General features: G+C 42.7%; 1 protein-coding gene across 1 annotated transcript; it reads left to right on the top strand.

Moving 5' to 3' along the window:
- Positions 1–2,871: 2,871 nt before the first annotated feature.
- Positions 2,872–7,582, top strand: LOC102722360 (mediator of RNA polymerase II transcription subunit 15-like). The gene is made up of 10 exons (XM_006664794.3): positions 2,872–3,155; positions 3,482–3,562; positions 3,781–4,025; positions 4,847–4,967; positions 5,037–5,111; positions 5,198–5,324; positions 5,408–6,147; positions 6,280–6,410; positions 6,593–6,682; positions 7,089–7,582. Exons 2-10 carry the CDS (start codon positions 3,536–3,538, stop codon positions 7,192–7,194), a joined length of 1,662 nt encoding a protein of 553 aa, XP_006664857.1. The 5' UTR covers positions 2,872–3,155; positions 3,482–3,535; the 3' UTR covers positions 7,195–7,582.
- The last annotated feature ends 11,561 nt before the right edge of the window (positions 7,583–19,143 follow it).

Here is a 19,143-nt window from a genome sequence, read left to right as displayed (position 1 = left end):
GGGCAATATGCATGGATGGTTTCACTGATGTGGCATTCTAGTCAGCAAAAAATTTAACAGCTACCCCTACTCCCCCTCCACCTCCTTGGCTCCACCTCCTCAAGCCGCCTCGCCCTCTCCTTGCCCTGCCGTGTCTCTCTGCTTCTCAGTTAGTGGAGAGATTAAAACAGAAGGGAAGAAGACAATGGTTGGTCTCAAGATGAAGGCGCTAGCCATCTCTGCCATGGCCACCACGCTCCTCGACTCCGTCGCGGCCGCCGTCGAGGCCTTGGCGCCCGCGCCGGCCTCCGCCACCATCACTGCCACCGCGGCGCCGTTCGACTACCTCTTCTGCTAGATCCTGGATGATGGCGCAACGGCGGGGCCTCGATGATTGATCATCCTTCGCCATCGCGGCATCACCTGTCGTCTTCCTCGGTTGCTTCATTCCTTTTGATTGATTCGTTTGCGTGTGCGTGTCTCCATCGGTGTCTTCGTCGTCTTCGTCGTCGTCTCGTGGTTAGGAAGATGTTGTGTATGTAATGAGTCGTGGTGGTGTGCGGAGGAGGGAGGTGTGGTTTGGCGCCATTTCTCTATGGCGGCAACCATATCCATATGTACTTACTCTTTTTTTTCTTGGTATGAATTGAGATGATTTATTTGATTATTTTTGATGGCCAAAAGATCAGGCCATAAGAAATCATGGCATACTTCTGTAGCCTGAACTGCTCCAATTTGTGCTCTGAGGACGAATGAGAAGCAACAAGGCTAGTAGCAAATTATTGTTCATTCAAAGTTTCAAATTACTCATTCAAAGTGTTGGCCTAGAGAGATGTTGGTGATTTGGTGATGGATCCAAAGCCATTGGCATTCGCGTCGCCGCCATGCGCACCCCAGCTCGCTGACCGCCTACCATCCGTCAGTAGCTCGTCGACCGCCGTAGTCGCCCACACCGCTGTTAACGCTAGATTTTGGAAAATTGCCATTATGAATTAATGCACGATTAGAGATCAAATCGGATAGGAAAGGGGATCGACTGGAAGAATAGACTGAAGACGATACAAATTTAGCCGATAAAGTTTGAATTGAACAAGGATTGGAGTCCAATTGGGCCCGAAAGCTTGGAGATAGATTCAAAACTAGTCAAAGTCCGTGTAAATTAGTTTTGTTGTTATCTTAGAGTTTTTTTTAGGATTTTATATCTAATTAGAGTCCGAGTGTAATAGGTTAATTATTAATACGGATTCGTATCCGGTTAGGTTAGTTAGATTTTGGGATCTAAATAGGCTATCCCGTAGCTTTATAAAAACAACAATTAGTTCATCTATTCAACTTCGGCGCATCGCCAATCTTTTCGACAGAGCGAGCTCTCGGCGTAAGGGTTGTCAGCTTCGCAATGTAAGTTCGTGTTCGTCAACCCATGAATCGGCTAGAACATGACTGTCTTGATTTAGTTCGATCTCCTGCCTAGCTGGTTGACGGCTATCTGAGGCTTGTTATCACTTTGATCTGCTCTTAGTTTGAAGCAGTAATAGGTTGTCGATCAAGTCTACACGAGTTCTTTATTTGATTCGTTGGTATGAATCTAGTCAACTTGATTCTGTCTCGGTTTAGTCCAATCAATCTAGTTGACTAGATTAGTGAATAGATGAGGGTTTACGTTGGTTTGGTATTTGATTACTCATACGCTACAATGTTTTACTGATTTCATGCATGATTACGTTTAGGTCTGAACTGTCTTGGTTTAATCCAATCTTCTAGGTCTAGCGCGAGCATGTATGTGTTTAGTTATTATTGTTTCGTATTAGTAATTGCTATAGCAATCTAGTTTATCTCAAATTCCATGTTTAGTCTCCTATCGACTGCTGATTGTGTGTGCGATAAGCACCAGATTGATCCGATCGGCCGATTAATCTTAAGACTGTCTCAGTTAAGTCTGATCTTTTAAGATTGATTAGTTGATCGAGTTGTTGGGCAATTATGCTACTCCTGATTCAACCGATTGGGCATATTTTCACCTATACTCATGAAATTACTATAAAGCCGATCGTCTAGTTCATCAGCGAGGGTCTTGAAACGGTATCGACTATCCGATCGATAACATTTTAGTTTTAACTACCTTTTCCATATTATATCTTGTTATTTACAAGATAAAACTGACTGGTACGCCCAACAATATAAGAATTTAGGTCCTGTACTAGAGTGGTCTTAGAGTAACTCTCAGGCCTTCGTGTGTAATATGTTATGGTTATTTTCAGTGTCAACAGTCACGAGCTACTCGCACGGGAGATGACTACACAGACATATCCAGGATCTGAGGTTTGGGGAGCTGGTTACCTTCTTCTTTCTCTAAGCCCCTCTTCTTCTTCCTTTCCCTCCTCTCTTCTTCATTTTCCATGGGCGATCCAACGTAGGGGGTTGGAGCTCCCACAGCCCCCATGCTGGATCTGCCCCTAGAGAAGAGATAGAAGAGGTAGGGAGAAGAGCTTACAACTGACATGTGACTTATATGTGGGTCCCACATTTTTTTATTTTCTCCTTGCTAACTAGGATGTCACATCGGTAAAATCATCCATGCATACTGGCACTGCCCTTGGACCTAATCTTCATGGTTTTGAACACTTAAGAGACAAAGATTTGTGGTACTACTGGGGTTTAGTTACTTGAACGAGGGTCGGAAGGTGAACTTGTTCCAACTTGTGCAGCCTCCTCGCTGGTCTAACGGGCTCTCCTAGCTGGGCCCAATGCGAGTGCCCCCCCCCCCCCCCCCCCCCCCACCCACACACACCTAGAAAAGCCCATCGGAAAATTCTAGAGAGAAACGTCAGGTCAGTTTCTTACTACAAGTACTGACCCCACCCCGCTCTACCCCTCCCCTCGCTGGCCGCGGAGGAAGGAAGGATAGAAGAAACTCCTATTTAACCATCCTCGCCTCGCTCCGGCCGGCGAACCCCCCCCCCTTCCCGCGGCCGTCGTCGGCCGCCGCCGCCGCTGCCCGCCGTTGCAGCAGAAGGAAGCTGTGGTTTGCTTCCCACACCGGCTGGCCCCTGGACTTCTCCTGATCCAGCCGCGTCCGCGCGGGCGCATCTGGTAGGGGGGAGAGGAACCCGCGGCTCCCCCCGGCGTCGTTCCTCCCGCCGCCGGAGGAGGAGGAGGAGGCGTCGTCGCCACCTGAGGTGAGCTCCCCCACCCCGCCCCGATCCCGCGACGGGGATTGTGCTCTGGCTCGGTGGTTGCGTGGAGTCCGCGGGGGTGCTAGATTCGCGTCCCGGGTCCGCGTTGAAAACCCTAGATAGATTTGCGGGGGCGTTGGCCGGCTAGCGTTGGGGTTTGTTGGGGTGGGGGGGGGGGGGGCGGCCCGGATTTGAGCGATTCTTGCTCGGTCCAGTGTGTATTGGCTCCGATTGGGTGCCTAATCGGGTTCAATCTTTTCAACACGCCGTGAGAAATTCTCGACGAGTTTTCCTTTTTCCAACTCACAATGTTGCTGGCTTTGATTCAGGGATTTGTGGGACTGATAATCAAGGATTGATTCACGGCCGGGATCCTGGAGGAAATGGGCGGTTACGAGTATGCAACCAATGTAAGATCTACTTCTTTTACACAATGTGTTCTCTTTAGTTCCATTTTATATATGATTTTACTAAACCAGTAGGAATCATACTTTGCTGAATGTTATGTTATAATCATGAGTGTACTTGCTAGCTAACCCCATTGAAAAGAAATGGTAGAAACTAGTACTGACATTTCATCAATGTGAAAGCTCTTTTGTTTCCCATACTGATGACGATCATCGTGAAGGGTTATCACCGGGGAATGGAGGATGGCTATGAAGACGAGTACTATAGTGAAGATGGATATGAGGAGGAAGGTTCAGGTGCTGGCGAAGAGTATGCCGAGGAGGATGATGAGCCACCGGAGGGACAGCAAGAATTCCTTCAAATTAGGGAACGATTAAAGGAGCAGATTAGGCGAAAGGCGCAGGCTGCTAGTGCTAGCACTGCTGGCCGCTCATCTTACTCACAGGATAGAAAACCTCCATCCAAGTAAGTGTCTTCAGTATGCCTCTTCTACATTTTGATTGTTATGTAATTTCTCTACGGTCAACTTCACTTTTAAGCTTTCCCAAGCATCTTATTTGATTTTCTCCACGAAATTAAAATACAGAAATTTTAGTCTATTGAAAAATGGAACCAATGTGGTTCCTTTTTTGTTAGGTGTCCCATTGCAACCTTTAGCATGTTATGTTTAGTTGATTAAAATTGGATGAGGATTATTTTGTTTGTTGGTTTCATTGTTTATTTACTACTAGTATCTGTTTGGAGCCCTGAGAGTTATCAGTTACAGTTAACACATTGTTCAGTACATCCTTTTTGAAATATCACATTTGAAATTGGACCGTATTATCTTAGTTTGTTTTATTACAGAAATGTGGAGTCAATTTTCGTTTGGGTTCCTGCAGTAGACAACCTGTAACATGAACTGGGAGGGCTTCTTTTTAAAAACACTCACACCTGTAGACTTTATGCTGTTACTCTACAGCCCCGTTCGGCAGCCCTCACTAGTTAGCTTATCCTTCTCGTTTTCTGCGCGCACTCTTTCCGAATACTAAACGGTGTATTTTTTGCGAAAATTTCTATAGAAAAGTTGTTTTAAAAAATCATATTAATCTATTTTATAATTAATCATGCTAATCTATTACTACGTTTTTTGCGCCGGATAACTAACCCACCCCCTCATTCCTACCGAACAGGGCCTACTTTGCATGACATGAGTACTGACTGATTCTTTCTATCGTTGTATGTGTGAGATCAAATATTTTTATGTTTTCTCTAATACCTTCATCACACTTATGTTATTTGTGTAGTTTTGGGTCCTTCTTTGGGCCATCCAAACCGGTGATTTCCCAGCGGGTAATTGAAGAAAGAAAATCACTGAAAGAACTACAGAGTACAGCGTCAGTGCCCAGAGATCGAAGGCCTTCTGGAGTATGTAACACTATATCTGGACCTAATTCATCGGTTCAACTTTCATTAATTGTGTTTAACTATGTGCAGAAGGAGATCCCGTCATCATCTAAAGTGCAATCTAAAACAAATGGTCTTCACCACAAACAGAAGATTGTTAATGAGGTACAATGAACTTCTCTTCATTGTATCATTTTGTTGTTTGCTATATTAAATTTGAGTTGTCATAAAATAGCAGCTGGAATTCGCAGGCAAAAAGAAAGGCTGAGGCACTTAAGGACAATCGGGACTATTCATTTCTACTGTCAAATGATGCTGACATTTCATCTTCCCCAATGGAGAAACCTGCGGCTAGGTCTTCCTTGACTCAGAAATCTGGTGAGTGGATTGTGATTTCACCTAATTGTTTTTTTTTTCTTTTTAGTGAAGTAATGCTGATAGTTGGTCCGTTGACATTGAAGATCGTGAGTTGACACATTCAGCTAGTAAGAGCAGAGCACCTACAGGCCAAACTGCTAGATCAAATGGATATGGATTGAAGAACACACCATCCACACAGAGGCATGCTGAATGTAGGGTAGATTCCAACAGAAAAGTTGCTGGAGCAAACAGAGAAAGGGCTGTCTTGCTTGACAATGGAAGGATGCATAGTGTGGTCAGAAATGGATCCAGTCAGGCTACTACAAGCAAAGCTGCAAGTCAAAAGCTTCCGAGCAAGGGTCCTATTGCCAATAGGCCTCCTATAAAGAGTGTAAATGATCAATCTCTTAGGACAAATCATCCAGCTTCAAAGCAACTTTTGTCACAGAATGGGAGGCCTCAATCCTCACAGAGTCAGAGGATGCAGTCGACCTCACATAGTCAGAGGCCACATCAACCTGTGCAGAGTCAGAGGCCGCAACAATCATTGCAGGGCCGAAGACCACAGCAGTCACCACAAAATACAAGGCCACAGCTGATGTCACAGAGTCAGAGGCCGCAGCAATCATTACAGAGACAGAGGCCACAGGTATCCTCACAAAACGAGAGATTGCAATCCTCAGAGAGGCAAAGACCAAATTCGCAAAGCTACAGGCCACAGTCGTCCCAAGGGCAAAGACCTCTGTCCTCGCACAGCCATTACTCCGAGCAAAGAAGAGTTCAGGCAAATGATAGAGTAAAATCGGTAGAAAGGCAGATAAGGCCTCCCTCGAAACCCATGGTAATATTTCTGCGAAGCAAACATGTCAGCTTTTTCTCTATTGTCATGCCTCACATGCATTTTTGCATGTATGGTGTGATTAGGAGGATCATCTTTTTCTTTGAAGCTCACTTCGCTATTTTGTTCCTGTAGCCATCACGACCAATACCTTCCAATGGAATGCGTGATGTCCATGCAAAGAAAAAGCAACCGGTGAAACGAAGATTTAATGATCTAAGCGATGATGAGGAAGATCCCTTGGCAATGATCAGGAGCATGTTCAGGTATTTCACTTGATGAATTTCTTGATGTGTTCCTTTCTGCACAAGCTGGGCTAGTGAAATCCATTTTGGTTTGATGGTTTCTTGAAATTATATGGTGTGAAAAAGAGCTAATTTTGGACTATGTTTTCGAGCTATTTTATGTTTTCAAGGACATTATTAAAAACTTTGGTTGTTTTGTGCAGGTATGATCCTAGTAAATATGCAGGCAGAGATGATGATGACAGTGACATGGAAGCAGATTTTGCTACTATAGAAATGGAGGAGAAAAGAAGGTATCTATTCCCTTGTTGCTTTTTAACATAGTATCCTTTCCTTAAGATTTTTTTCATTATATTTTGTTAAACTGTGGGAGGTGAAGAAAAATAGGCATCATTTGGGATTATTTGTTTTCACTGTCGATTGCCTCACCTACAGATCTGCCTCAGTGCAGTATAATGGAAAAAATGCATATTTTTAGTATAGCATAATAGTATGATCACATGCTGATATATGCATGCATTGTTTTGCTCTGCATATGCACTTGGTCAAGATGCCATGTATTTGGCATCATGATTGAGGATCCATTCTCCTAAACTCGAACTGCAGGACTGCTGTACATTCAAATTCACTTGTCATATGGATAGTGTGCTTTTAATCACTGTTCTCTATCTTAGCTATTTTTGTTGTCTCCTTGGTTAGTGCGAGAATTGCAAAGGCTGAGGATGACGAGCAGCTTCGCCTGATTGAGGAAGAAGAAAGACGCGAGCAGGAGAGGAAGAGGCGAAAGATGGCACATGGCCGATAGCAGCTAAGTTGTATAAATGCGTGAGCTACAGCTGAACAAGATCCTAAAAGCAAAATACATGGTCGTCTGGGGCATGGTGCTCGCAGATAATGCCGTGCTCTACCTCTATTATTTGCCGTGGGATTTCTCAAGAGCTTTATCAAGAAAAAACATCAGGGATCAAGGGAGAACGGCAGACGAACGACGCTGTGATGTAATGTAAGTCATGTAACATGTGCTGAAACTGCTGTGTCAACTATAGATCTTTTTGAAGCTGACACTGATCGTGCAGAAACTTCTCCCGTGGGGGGTGTGGCGACGCCAACGTTCCTGCACCCTATCACATATGTTGGGTTGTACATGATATTCTCATGTAGCTGATTTGTTCTGTTAGTCATCAATTCCTAAAGATGCCAGTGTCAACTGGCACTTGTCCCCGTTTAAATTCATTTATGATATACCAGTGTTCTAATAAACAATGTTTTAGACGATTACTGGACTGGTTGCATAAATTGGCTGGTAGGATATGGAAGCGACCGTCTGGCCTGGAATGGTCTCCGCCGTTTTCACCGGTCTGGCGCGGTGTAACTCTGGTGTCTAGGGTAAGACATGTTAATGCAGTTTACCTCTTATAACGCGTACTGTTAGTGTATGATACGTGAGCTGATCTTGGCATTTAGGATGCACCCATTTCGTCGAGACTGAGCATGTTTGTGATGCTTGCATTGCATCTAGGCTGTTCGTGGTGCTGCTATGTCCTAATAGGACCTCGTGTCAATGCTGGGATTTTTAGCACGGGAGAATTGATGCATGTAGAGTAACCATTTGGCTGATATCTCCAGCCACACTGGCGAAAATATAGCAAATTACTCAAAAGAAGCGTTTTATGGCAGAAGTGAGAATAGATTGATTTTGAGAACGTCAAACACCATTGACTGAATAATCACAACACTTTGCAGGGACAAAATTTTGAAGCTGTTTCACTATTTGCCTATTAGGCATGGTAAGTTGATACTAGTTGTTCGCAGCACAAATAAAAACTGATAAAACTGTGTGAGCACTAATCTTCGGTAGATCTGATGACACGTCGTCTTGGCATGGCAGATGCAAAAAGCTGCTTCGATGGGATGATATTACATGGAAGTTCCAAATCCTAAATTGCATAATATAATGGGCAGGCGGTTTGTTTTTGTTAACAAATGACCACACAGGAGTAATATACAACTGCTGTCTGTAACTACTTAGCGGCAGTGTATCTGGCAATAGATCAGACAGTACTAAAGCTTAGGAATAAACACCTTCACTAAGAGATGACGTACAAATCCAGCTCATTTGTCAAACTGTTCCATGTGAAAACAAATTATATTATCTGGCCCTAACCAAACTTTTCCATGTTATCACAACTGAGCCTGCTCAAGCCTGGCCCAGCCTGGCCTGGTCCGACCATGCAAGGATTCGGGCCTAGATAATGTGAAGTTTGATATCTTGAAAAAAACTTAAAATTTATGGAAAAGCCTGAGAAAACCCGGGCCAACCCGAGGGTCTAGCTAGGCCGGGCTTTGATTTTCCGTTAATTGTTAGGCTTAGATTGGAATAAGTCCACTTGAGGTCTCTTAACTTATCGTCCAGTCTCTTTTTCATACTTGGACTGTAAAACTGGATACAATCGGTCCCTGAACTATTAAAACCGGCGCAAAAGAGGTCTCTCAGCGGTTTTGAAGATGGTTTTGGCTGACTTGGTGCCTACATGGCTAGTTTGACTTGGTCTCCGCCCTATGTGGCATTGATATGATGCTTACGTGATAATTATATATCAAAAAAATAGTAGGTCCACCTGCCAGCTGCACACAAAAAATGATTTAAAAAGGGCAGGCCCACGTGGGCCCATAGTCAGCTACCAAAATGAAATAAATATGGTAGGGGAGTAGGAATGACATGTGGAGCCCACGTGGGCCCCACCATATTTATTTCTTTTGGGTAGCTCACTATGGGCATGGGCCTACCATTTTTATATCATTTTTTATGTGCGCTGACAGGTGGGTCCACTATTTTTCTGATATATAATTGTCATGTAAGCGTCATGTCAATGCCACATGGGAAGGAGACATAGTCAAACTAGCCATGTAGGCGTCAAGTCAGCCAAAACCGCCGAGGGACCTCTTTTGCGCTGTTTTTGATAGTTCAAGAACCGGTTGTATCCGGTTTTACGGTCTAAGGATGAAAAGCAAACTGGACGATAAGTTGAGGAACCTTAAGTGGACTTATTCCGGCTTAGATTAGGATTATTTGGTGGGCTTTTTTCAATCCCCGGCTAGTCTAGGGTTTGAACGGACCTAATTACAACATGAATACTATTTTGTAGTAGGATCTATTTCTAAAATATAAAAATATTGTGAATTGCATGCTTTAGGTGAAAGTGCATCTAGCCCCCCTAAGTGGGGCTTGGATGATTAATGGAAATGCTATTAAAGGACTAATGAGCCTATTGAGATGTGTGTAGATTTAAACTGCAAGGCTAAAGGGTGTTGCAAAGTTCCCAAATTAAGATAAGTTCATGGTGCATTAAGGAGACTTGGAATTATTTTGAGTTCATTTTATTTCTTTTGAGTCTTAGGGGCACCACACTTACTATTAAGAGGGGTTGCAAAACCTTAGTCACCGGTATGCATGGTTGCCCAAAATCAGTAAAAGTGTGGGTCACATCACATGCATAGCTTTTCACTCACCAAATTCCTTGAAGTTTTTGGTAGATAGGTCTAGTCGACCAGTAACCGAATAGCCCACCTGTTTGTCTAAGTTTATAACCTAAGTGTTGACTAGACCGTCTAAATGACCTGGTCAGATCCTTCGGTTGTCTTGTACTGCATCAGAAACATGGCATATGTTAGCCTCTATTTAAACCAATCTTTATCTCTAGTCGTTGGTTGGCCACTCTATTTGAACCTGAGCTGTTCTAGATCCTTCCTTAGATATTTTGAGCCCTCCCAACTAGTTCCTTGTGTTCTTGAGTGATTTTTGTGTGGATCTAGTGGGTTTTGGGTGGATTTCTCTTATGAGTGTCTTAGGAAGATCTTGAGCACGTGTGGATACTCTTGGGCTAGTGTTTGGAGCTTATTACTCTTTGGATGATCACCTCCGAGAATGTTAGGCATTAAGAGCTTCCAATTCATTGTGGTTTGACCTGGAAAGTTTGCGAAGGTGTTACGTTGCATCTGAAAGGAAAAGAGGTAACCTTGATAGTGGAGTTTCTTGCTCTTTCCTAGTAAGTTGCAGAGTAGAGCAAATCACACTTGTGGTTGATGGATTGCTTGATTTTGAATCTTGGTGTTCAATGAAGAATCAATCAATGGTGGGGTGTGGATTTGGAGACCCATATTGATTTCGTGGTTAAGAGCTGGATGAGGAAGAGGATCGAGAAGGATCCGACTCTTAGAAGTTCCTTAATAGAGAGTAGGATTCTTGAATCGGAACTTCAGGAAACAAAACGTGTGTCTGTATTGTGCTCTTACTTTCTCGTCTCTACATGCGTGTTTCAAGTTTGAGATTGCATATCTATACTCAACTTCTCTATAGGTTTCAATTGTGAGAAAGGGTTTATCTGAATCCACACATCTCAAAATTGGATATTCTGGTGTTTCAGACCGAGCAGTCTACGCAAGTGCACAACATGCTTGGGTTCATCCGAGAGTGCCAACCGAACGGTCCGACCTTGGGTTTGGACGATCTAGCAGTATTTAACCGCTGCATTTTAAGCGTTTTTAGGAACGTTTATGCAACCCCACTAGGCGATTTTATTAGGCTTTCATTTGGTACATTTGCACAATTCTCCAATGACAAAGATTGTAGTATCTGAACATAGCATGCCCACTAATCCTCCATTATACAAAGGGCAAACATACGTATAATATTCTTTTTATTGATTGAGTTCAGGAAGTGCCAAAATTAGTAACGCCACTATGGAAAAAATTAAAAATATATCTAGGGAACCAAATAAGGAGAGAGAGAGAGTCCGTAAGGTGCTGGTTAAAAAAACAGAAATGCTATTCAACGGTATACCGTCCAAACAGCTATGACAGGATAACGACTCACTCCGAACACACGTGGTAAAGCAAACAACACATATGATAGCATAGGCGATAGCGTTACAGCGGATTCGGCGGCGACACCAACATCGACGGTGGCAGAAGCGGCGCAACAGCGATGTCGACGCCTACGGCGGCAACAATGATGTCGACGGCGGCAACGACGACGTACTCCATCCATGCTCCGTAGCAACACCGAGCTCGGTCTCAGCGACGGGACGGCTCACTCCGAACAAGTGACAAAATAAAGAGAACAAACGATAGTGGCGGCGGTGGCGATGATGGCGACAACAACATCGACGGCACACTCCATGCCCTCTAGCAATCCAAGGTTCCTTTCCTATAGTGGTAGCAACTCACGGCTAGCAATTGACAGACATAGGGAGAAACAGATTAAATTCGCTGATGCATTCAATCATCTACCTTAATTCACCTTCTCAAAGTAATCTGTAAGCATACACACATGCTTTTTTTTGTTAACTAGATGTGATGTAGCTAAGTAGAAGCGCAACCAGATACTATTTGTGTAGATATTGTTCAAGTATCATAATATGGCATATATGAGGTACCATATTACCTAGGGATATGGTACCATGACTGATACCTTTGAATTATCATACCTTTGATGTACCATGTTACTATAGAAGTACCATGTTACCTAACATGGTACCATGTCTGATACCTTTGATGTATCATATATAGTACATGTCAGGTACCATGTTACCAGAGAAGTATCATATTACTTGACATGTTACTAGAGAAGTACCATGATACTGGAAGCTCCCGCTCGTGCGACTACCCGTAGCGCACACACTCCTCACTGGTGTTGCTAGTTGAGGTTGAGTGCGTGGAGGCGCACGAGACTAAATAGGAATCGACGGCGAGCGGTGCTCGAGACCAAACAGGAATCGACGGCGAGCGGCGCGCGGATGGCAGGAATAAGCGACGAGGATTCACAGAGAGTTGGCATTAGGATTCACAGCGGACAATAGGATTCACAGCGGCAAGGAGCGCAAGGGCAGGGAGTCGGTGCCAAACTGAGGAGTGAGTCACAGAGAGTTGGCACCGAGGAGCATATCAATTCGTTGCTGGAATCGGGTTTGTCCCGTTGTATTAATGGTAGACCGTCTTATAGCATGCAGATATTACTACTATTTGTACGGATATTACTACTATGACATCGTACTTTGCTTTTTGTTACTTTGTTTTGAAACCAGTTGATACTCATAAAAATCGTATAGGTAACCTAATGGGTAACATGTGTGATACTTGAATGGTACCAACTTGGTACTATGGCCAAGTAACACTTCACCTTATGGTAGCATGATCAGATAACATGATACCTCACATGTACCATGTATACTACCTTCCAGGTAGCATGGTACCTCCCAGGTAACATGGGTGCTACTTAAAGGGTGTCAGGCTTGGTAACATGACCAGGTAACATGGTTGTTACCTAAAGGGTATCAGGCTTTCTAACATGACGAAGTAACATGATACCCCCAGGTAACATGACATCTCATATGTACCATGTATGGTATCTCAAGGTAACATGAATGGTATCTCCATAGTAACATGGTAGTGTATTTGTGTCATGTATGATACCTTGAGATAACAGTACTATGGCAAGGTAACATGGTAACTTTCATGTAACATGGTATCTCACATGTATCATATATGATACTTAAACAGTGTCTAACCAACCAAACAACCAAAGCAAGTCGTCGTCTTCCTCCTGCACCTACTTTCTCCTCCTCCCAACTGCATGCAGCAGCTCTTCACACTCCTCCTCTCCCCGGTAGCCTCTGCTTCCCTCCCATCACCAGGAATCAGGAATCAGCGACAGCGACGATGACAACGGCATCGGCGGCGAGGAGCGTGCGGCTGCCGGAATTGATGTCGCAGCGACATGGAATCGTCCCGCGGTGGCGGCGAGGAGCGCAGTCAGTGCTGCAGCGGCGAGGAGCGCGGTCAGCGCCACGGAGGATGTCGTGTCTTGGTTTGCTATCGCGGAGAACGTTGCGTCATGGTTCACTATCAGAATCGGGATTTTTATCCCGTTGGTTGAACGGTAAACCGTAGGGTAGCAGCCTCCTAAAAAAATAGTCCGCAAGGATTACCTTTTCCAGAATTAAAGAGAAACAACTCAGAGTAGAGATTAATGCACTACGAATGTTCTCCGTTATCTAATCTCGTGTTATTCATTAGTAGAATGACTGACAGCTTGATCTGCAGAGTTTTAGAAGAGGATTGTCTGCAGGCTGCAGTTACTTCACAACAGTATCAACAGCCTCGTGTGTGATGTATCCACGTGTCAGCTGTAGACTTGTAGTTAGCGTACAACAGTAAGAGCAGGTATAATAGTACTAGTCAACAGTTTATAAAAATTGACACGTCATTTTATTCTTACGTGGAGGGGAGAGAAGGGCAGAGAGAACTGAGCGGGGGCTAGATTTGGCGTCGGGTGATAGCACGAGTTCTCATGCATGATGGTGATTAAATAACTATTTTGCGGGTCCCATGACAACCTAATCGATCCCATGTGCATCGTCCTCCCGCCCTTCCTCCATCCTCCATTGTTTCATCGACCAGCGCTTGCCGCTGGCGAAATCCACCGGCCAATCTCCCTGCCAACGAGCAGAAAACACCACCATCCCTACAGATCAAAACATATCGGTGTACCCATAATCTCTCGTTTCTCTTCCGTAGCACACAAAATCCTCTGTCCTCATGCCGCCGCCGCTGCCGCATGCTAAATGACTAGATCGATGGCCACCTACCCCAACAAGGCAAGAATCACATGTTCTTCTTCTGGTTGTTCAATCTCCTGGGCCGCCGACCATCCTCATGTAGGACAAGTATGCTGAACGACGCAGTTGCCTCCGACAATTAGCACTGGGATCTCGTGTCCTCATCGAGGTAGCGGTGACCATGCTCGTCTTGTGCTGATACATAAGCTAACCACTGATGAAAGCTAGGTGGGATGGAAGGATCAATTGAGGCATGGAGCTGACCCACAGCTAGCTTGCTCCGCCATGAATCAACACCGTTACACCAGCTAGCTCATTTGCATTTTGTGTTTGTTTTTCCCTTACTTTGTTTTGCTTCCATGTGAATTGGTGATGGATAAAAGGATAAATACCAATCGTTGTCCTCTAGTTGCTATGTGTGTTGTTGATTTTAAACGTAGGGTATGGTGGTTGTTGTGATTTAGCCTATGAAGAAGAAAAGAGGGGAAAATTGGAAGAAGAAACATGAGTTAGCAACTGATTTTGTATGTCACGCTCACACCACATTATGGCCACAAAGATAGAGTTCACTCTTGATCGTACATGTCTGTCTGTACATGTAAAATTAATTTTTTGGCTGAGAAGATGGAGTCTGCATAGTAGCCACTCTATTGTACTGGTTGGCTTCAATATTAACTGCAAAATGACATGACAATAAGTATAGCCAACAGAGCAAGTTTAACAGTAAAATCAACTTACTAACTATAAGCTTATATTATAATCAACATATATAATAGAACATATATAATAGATTGACTATAAGATTGGCTATAATTTTTATCTCTTCTCTTTCTTTTACCTTTGCATTTAATGTATTTTTTTAGAGTTGGTGTATAGCTGGCTCTTGCATGAGAGACAACATCACTTCTTTTTCATTACCTCTTTCCTCCACATCAGCTTATAGCCAACTTATAGTCTACTATTATACTTGCTCTGACTATACTATTGACCTTGCTCTAGCTGCGTAGGATCAAAGTTTTCTTGTATTGAGTGTGGTGGGGCCCTCTAAACAGGACTAGTATTTGCATGAAGAAATTTGTTCCTTCCAAAGTGAGCTATGTATTACTTGTCTGAAAATATATAAATCAAATGTTATGAATGTCCTAGACGAAAGAACAAGTTCGAAAACTCCTCTTCAAAAATTATAATAAACTCTATTACAGTAGAATGTTCCATATGTATAAATATTGAAAATGGTGACCTAGGAACATATCACACTGAATTTCTTGATAGGGTTTGTACTACTATATCTCTTATTCTTGGGTATCATATATATTTCTCTTCCATGAGTAAATATTTTTTTTAGGGTAGCATGAGTAAATAAATATTTGGTTGGTTAGTTAACAATTGAACATCCAATGTCAAAAAAAAAAGAAAAAAAATGGAGAGAGTACAAAGGGAAGAACATAAAGACAACACGACAATGACTTTTACTACTTCTGCATGCACTCAAGCATAATGAGGTAAAACTAATCTTTATCGACAACACATGAAAGAATAAAGTAGCACATCTAGAATTTCGCATAAGTATTTCTTTTACAAAACTGAAAACAGGTGCCTCCTAAATACAAAACTAATCTCATATGAAATGTACACAATGGTTGGGTGAGATTGGAATAGGTAGCTAAGAACTATACATAGAAGTACTCTCTCAATTCCAAATTGATCATCATATAAGAGCATCTCCAACAGACAGCCTAAATTACTCTCCAAATTCCTATTTGGCTACTCTCCATTTCATTTGGCCATTTAAATTCATTTTTTATTCTAACAATCTCTCTATCCACTCTCTCTATTTCGAGTATATGACAGATGGGTCCCGCATGTCATCCTCTTCTCTGTCTTTTTCTCCCTCTCTTCCTCAATCTCTTTCCCTCCCTCTCTCCTTTTCTCTTTCTTTCTCTTTCTCCAACGGACAGGCGACAGAGGCGGATGACAGAGACAGCGGAGCCAGTGGCGGCAGCCCTGGATCTGGTTGGGGAGACAGCGAGTCGGCGTCCCTGGATCTGGGCGTGGAGGCGGCGAGCTGGCGGCCCTGGATGCGGCAGCGGCACCCCGGCGGCAGCCCCCCCCCCACGACGGCGGCGCCCTCCGGCGGCGGCATGCTGTTGCTTGTTGTAGTAGTATACTAGTAGTACTAGTACTGTTTATGGGCCCATGCGTGGGGCCCATGTTTGGCAAGTGTATTTTGGCTGGCCAAATTTGACCAATGGGGGGAGGAGTTTGGCTAGCCGGATGACCAAGCCATCTGGTTGGCCATTCTGTTGGAGTACAATTTTTAGTGATGTCATCCGGTTGGCCATTCTGTTGAAGTACAATTTGGAGTACAATTCGGTTGTCCAAATTTTGGCTTGGAGAGTCATTTAGCAAGTTTGTTGGAGATGCTCTAAGGTCTAGGTACAAAAACCAAGAATCTGTTTAATTAGTATTGAAAAACTAAGTCACAAATCTCAAGCTGCATGTATACATGCATAATCGAAATTTGCAAATCACATCAAAGCTGATTGGGTAGACACATGTAAGCATTTATTGTGCGTGTTAACCAAAGTGTCTTTCACACTATAATTGATGCATAATAGACTCTTCTCTTATATAATGATCAATTTGGGATTTTTAATTTTCTTTTATATGATGATCAATTTGGGATAGAGAGGGTAATTAGGTAGCTTAGTTAGAGCATCTCCAAGAGTTTGTTATCCCTAGTCCCCATCCTTATTTTTCTTGGTAAATTGAAAAAAAAACACCCTCTAATGGTTTGCCGTATGACTTTTCCAAATTTAGTAATTTGCCATATCTCCTTATTTGCGTCTATATTTGGGAGTCTAAATTTGGTTTGCCATCCACAGAAAAAAGTACGACGCACTTCTCTCCCACGCGTGCACGCAACTCGCACATGCTGACTCCACCTCCTACGTGCGCCACCACTGTGCCGTGCATCATCGCCTCCGAGAGCAGCCGTCACGGGTCGAACATGGATCGACGTGGACGAGACTTTCAATTACAGATTGAAAAAACAAATTGTGAGCCCAATTTTAGTTTTGCCAACTGAAATATACCAAACTATTAGAGATTGAGTATAATTTTATTTGCCATATTATTTAGAGACTTGCCGAAACACCAGATTTGAGAAACAAAATTTGCCTAGCTCTTGGAGATGCTCTTAACTCTGTCAAATTTCCCAATCATTAATTCCCCTCTTCCTCGTGTTGTTGCTTGCTCAACCTCCCAAGTTAATTCATTCCATCCTGCCATGCATGTGGTTGCATGTGTTGTTGCTGATGCTGTGATGCAGAGGACGTTAACAATCAGGAAGAAGAAAAGGATGGAGACTGATTAGATTGCATTACCATCGTTGAGTAGAGTGGAGGCTCTTTGGACCTTCCAAGGTAGTCGCCAGTCGCCACAACACAACTAGGGGTGGTAATGGGACCAACCATTTTGGCTATAAAATTTATGGGCCGGGTTTAAAACGGATTGAAAATAAAATTATAGAGTTTTGAGCTAAAAATTTTTAAGAATTAAATAGGATTATGAAAGAATACAATAGTCTTGGCCCATTACCACTCCTGACACAACACATTGACAGGCCAGCCGAACCCTGAGAAGAAGCGCAGACACCGGCGGATAAGAGCAGTAGTCAGGGAGCAAAGCCTGGGGAGAAATCAGAGCAAACATATGGAAGGCGGGGGGTGGAGGTTTAGGGGGCGATTGTTTGGTTTTTCTATGAAAAATGTCAAACAATTTATTTGTAAATGAAAAATAATTTATGAATAAAATATTTATATACGAATTCTTGGTGATCTAAAAGTCAATGTTAAAAATAAATTTTAGGTAAAAAACCCTAAAATTGACTCCAATTTAAGGTTGAAAATTTAAATATTGGTTTGTAGGCATATCCATAATTGAAAAGATGAGGGTGTTACATGCTACTCCCTGCATTTTATACCATAAAATATTTTGGCTATATGTAGATAGATTCGTACTAATGTACCTTATTTGCATAGATGTCTAGATGTCTAGATTTCTTAGCATAAAATCTAGGAAGGTAATGCTAAAATGTCTTACCTCATGAAACAAAGTTACTAGCAAATAGAAGAAAGGATCGCACTTCCTTCGGCCAAAAATCTTCATCGTTTAGGTTAAGATTTAGTTTCTCTCAAATTCCCATAATCCATAGTTTCTTCAATGTTTAGTTTAAATCCAAAACAAATAACACACGTAGATTCTTCTCGAAAAATACTATCATAATTTTATAAACTTGTTATAGTATAAAATTATTCGTCAAAATTTTAAAAGTTTGAGCATATCTTATTCTAAATAACAATATTTTTCACTAAGAAAGTAATAGAATAAAATCTATGACGATGAAATCCACGCAGCAGCCAAGGAGAGAGAGGTTCCGCGTAGTGGAGCAGCGAGCAGCAGCCAATGCTGCTGACACCACGCTCCATGGCATGGCGGGACATGAGGCAGACAGGAAGTTCCCAGCAGTTAACTGCCCTACTGCCGTAGTTGCAGTTTGGATTCCTCGACAGATGTTGAAACTACCGGCAGTTAATTGCCTTAAATGTTTGAAACATCCTTGGCACATCATTCAAGCATCCCTGGTAATTGTAGATTTGCTAGTACATGATTGTTTCACAAGCCATGCATGCACTAAATCAATTGTACGGTTTGTAAAATATAACAAAAAATTTAGATTCCACAGACATTCACCATATATTCAATATTTCAGGTTAAACATATATACATCAATATTGTAGAATCCATACGAGATAACAAATTAGTGTAACAATTATGTTGCATCTAGGATAGCAATATATACGTGTCTGCATAGAGCCTATGTATATAAGAGTACAGACAATTCTTAGCATTCATCAAATTTAAGTCATAACTTCTCAACAAAAGTTTATCAAATTATATTGAACGATATCTTCAGTTGACAAAATTGATTGCAATCCACATCAGTTGACAAAATTTCAATGGACAAGTGACATCTTTAGCAGGTCTTCATTTCTGGGATGAATGTTATCTTTAGCAGATCATCCTTCAAAGATAACTTCAGCAAAAGAATCTTCAATGGACAATCTCTGGGACAA

The sequence above is a fragment of the Oryza brachyantha genome, chromosome 11, assembly GCF_000231095.2.
Source record: "Oryza brachyantha chromosome 11, ObraRS2, whole genome shotgun sequence".
NCBI lineage: Eukaryota > Viridiplantae > Streptophyta > Magnoliopsida > Poales > Poaceae > Oryza > Oryza brachyantha.
Note: the sequence above shows the minus strand (reverse complement) of the source record. Positions and strands in the feature narration are given on the sequence as shown.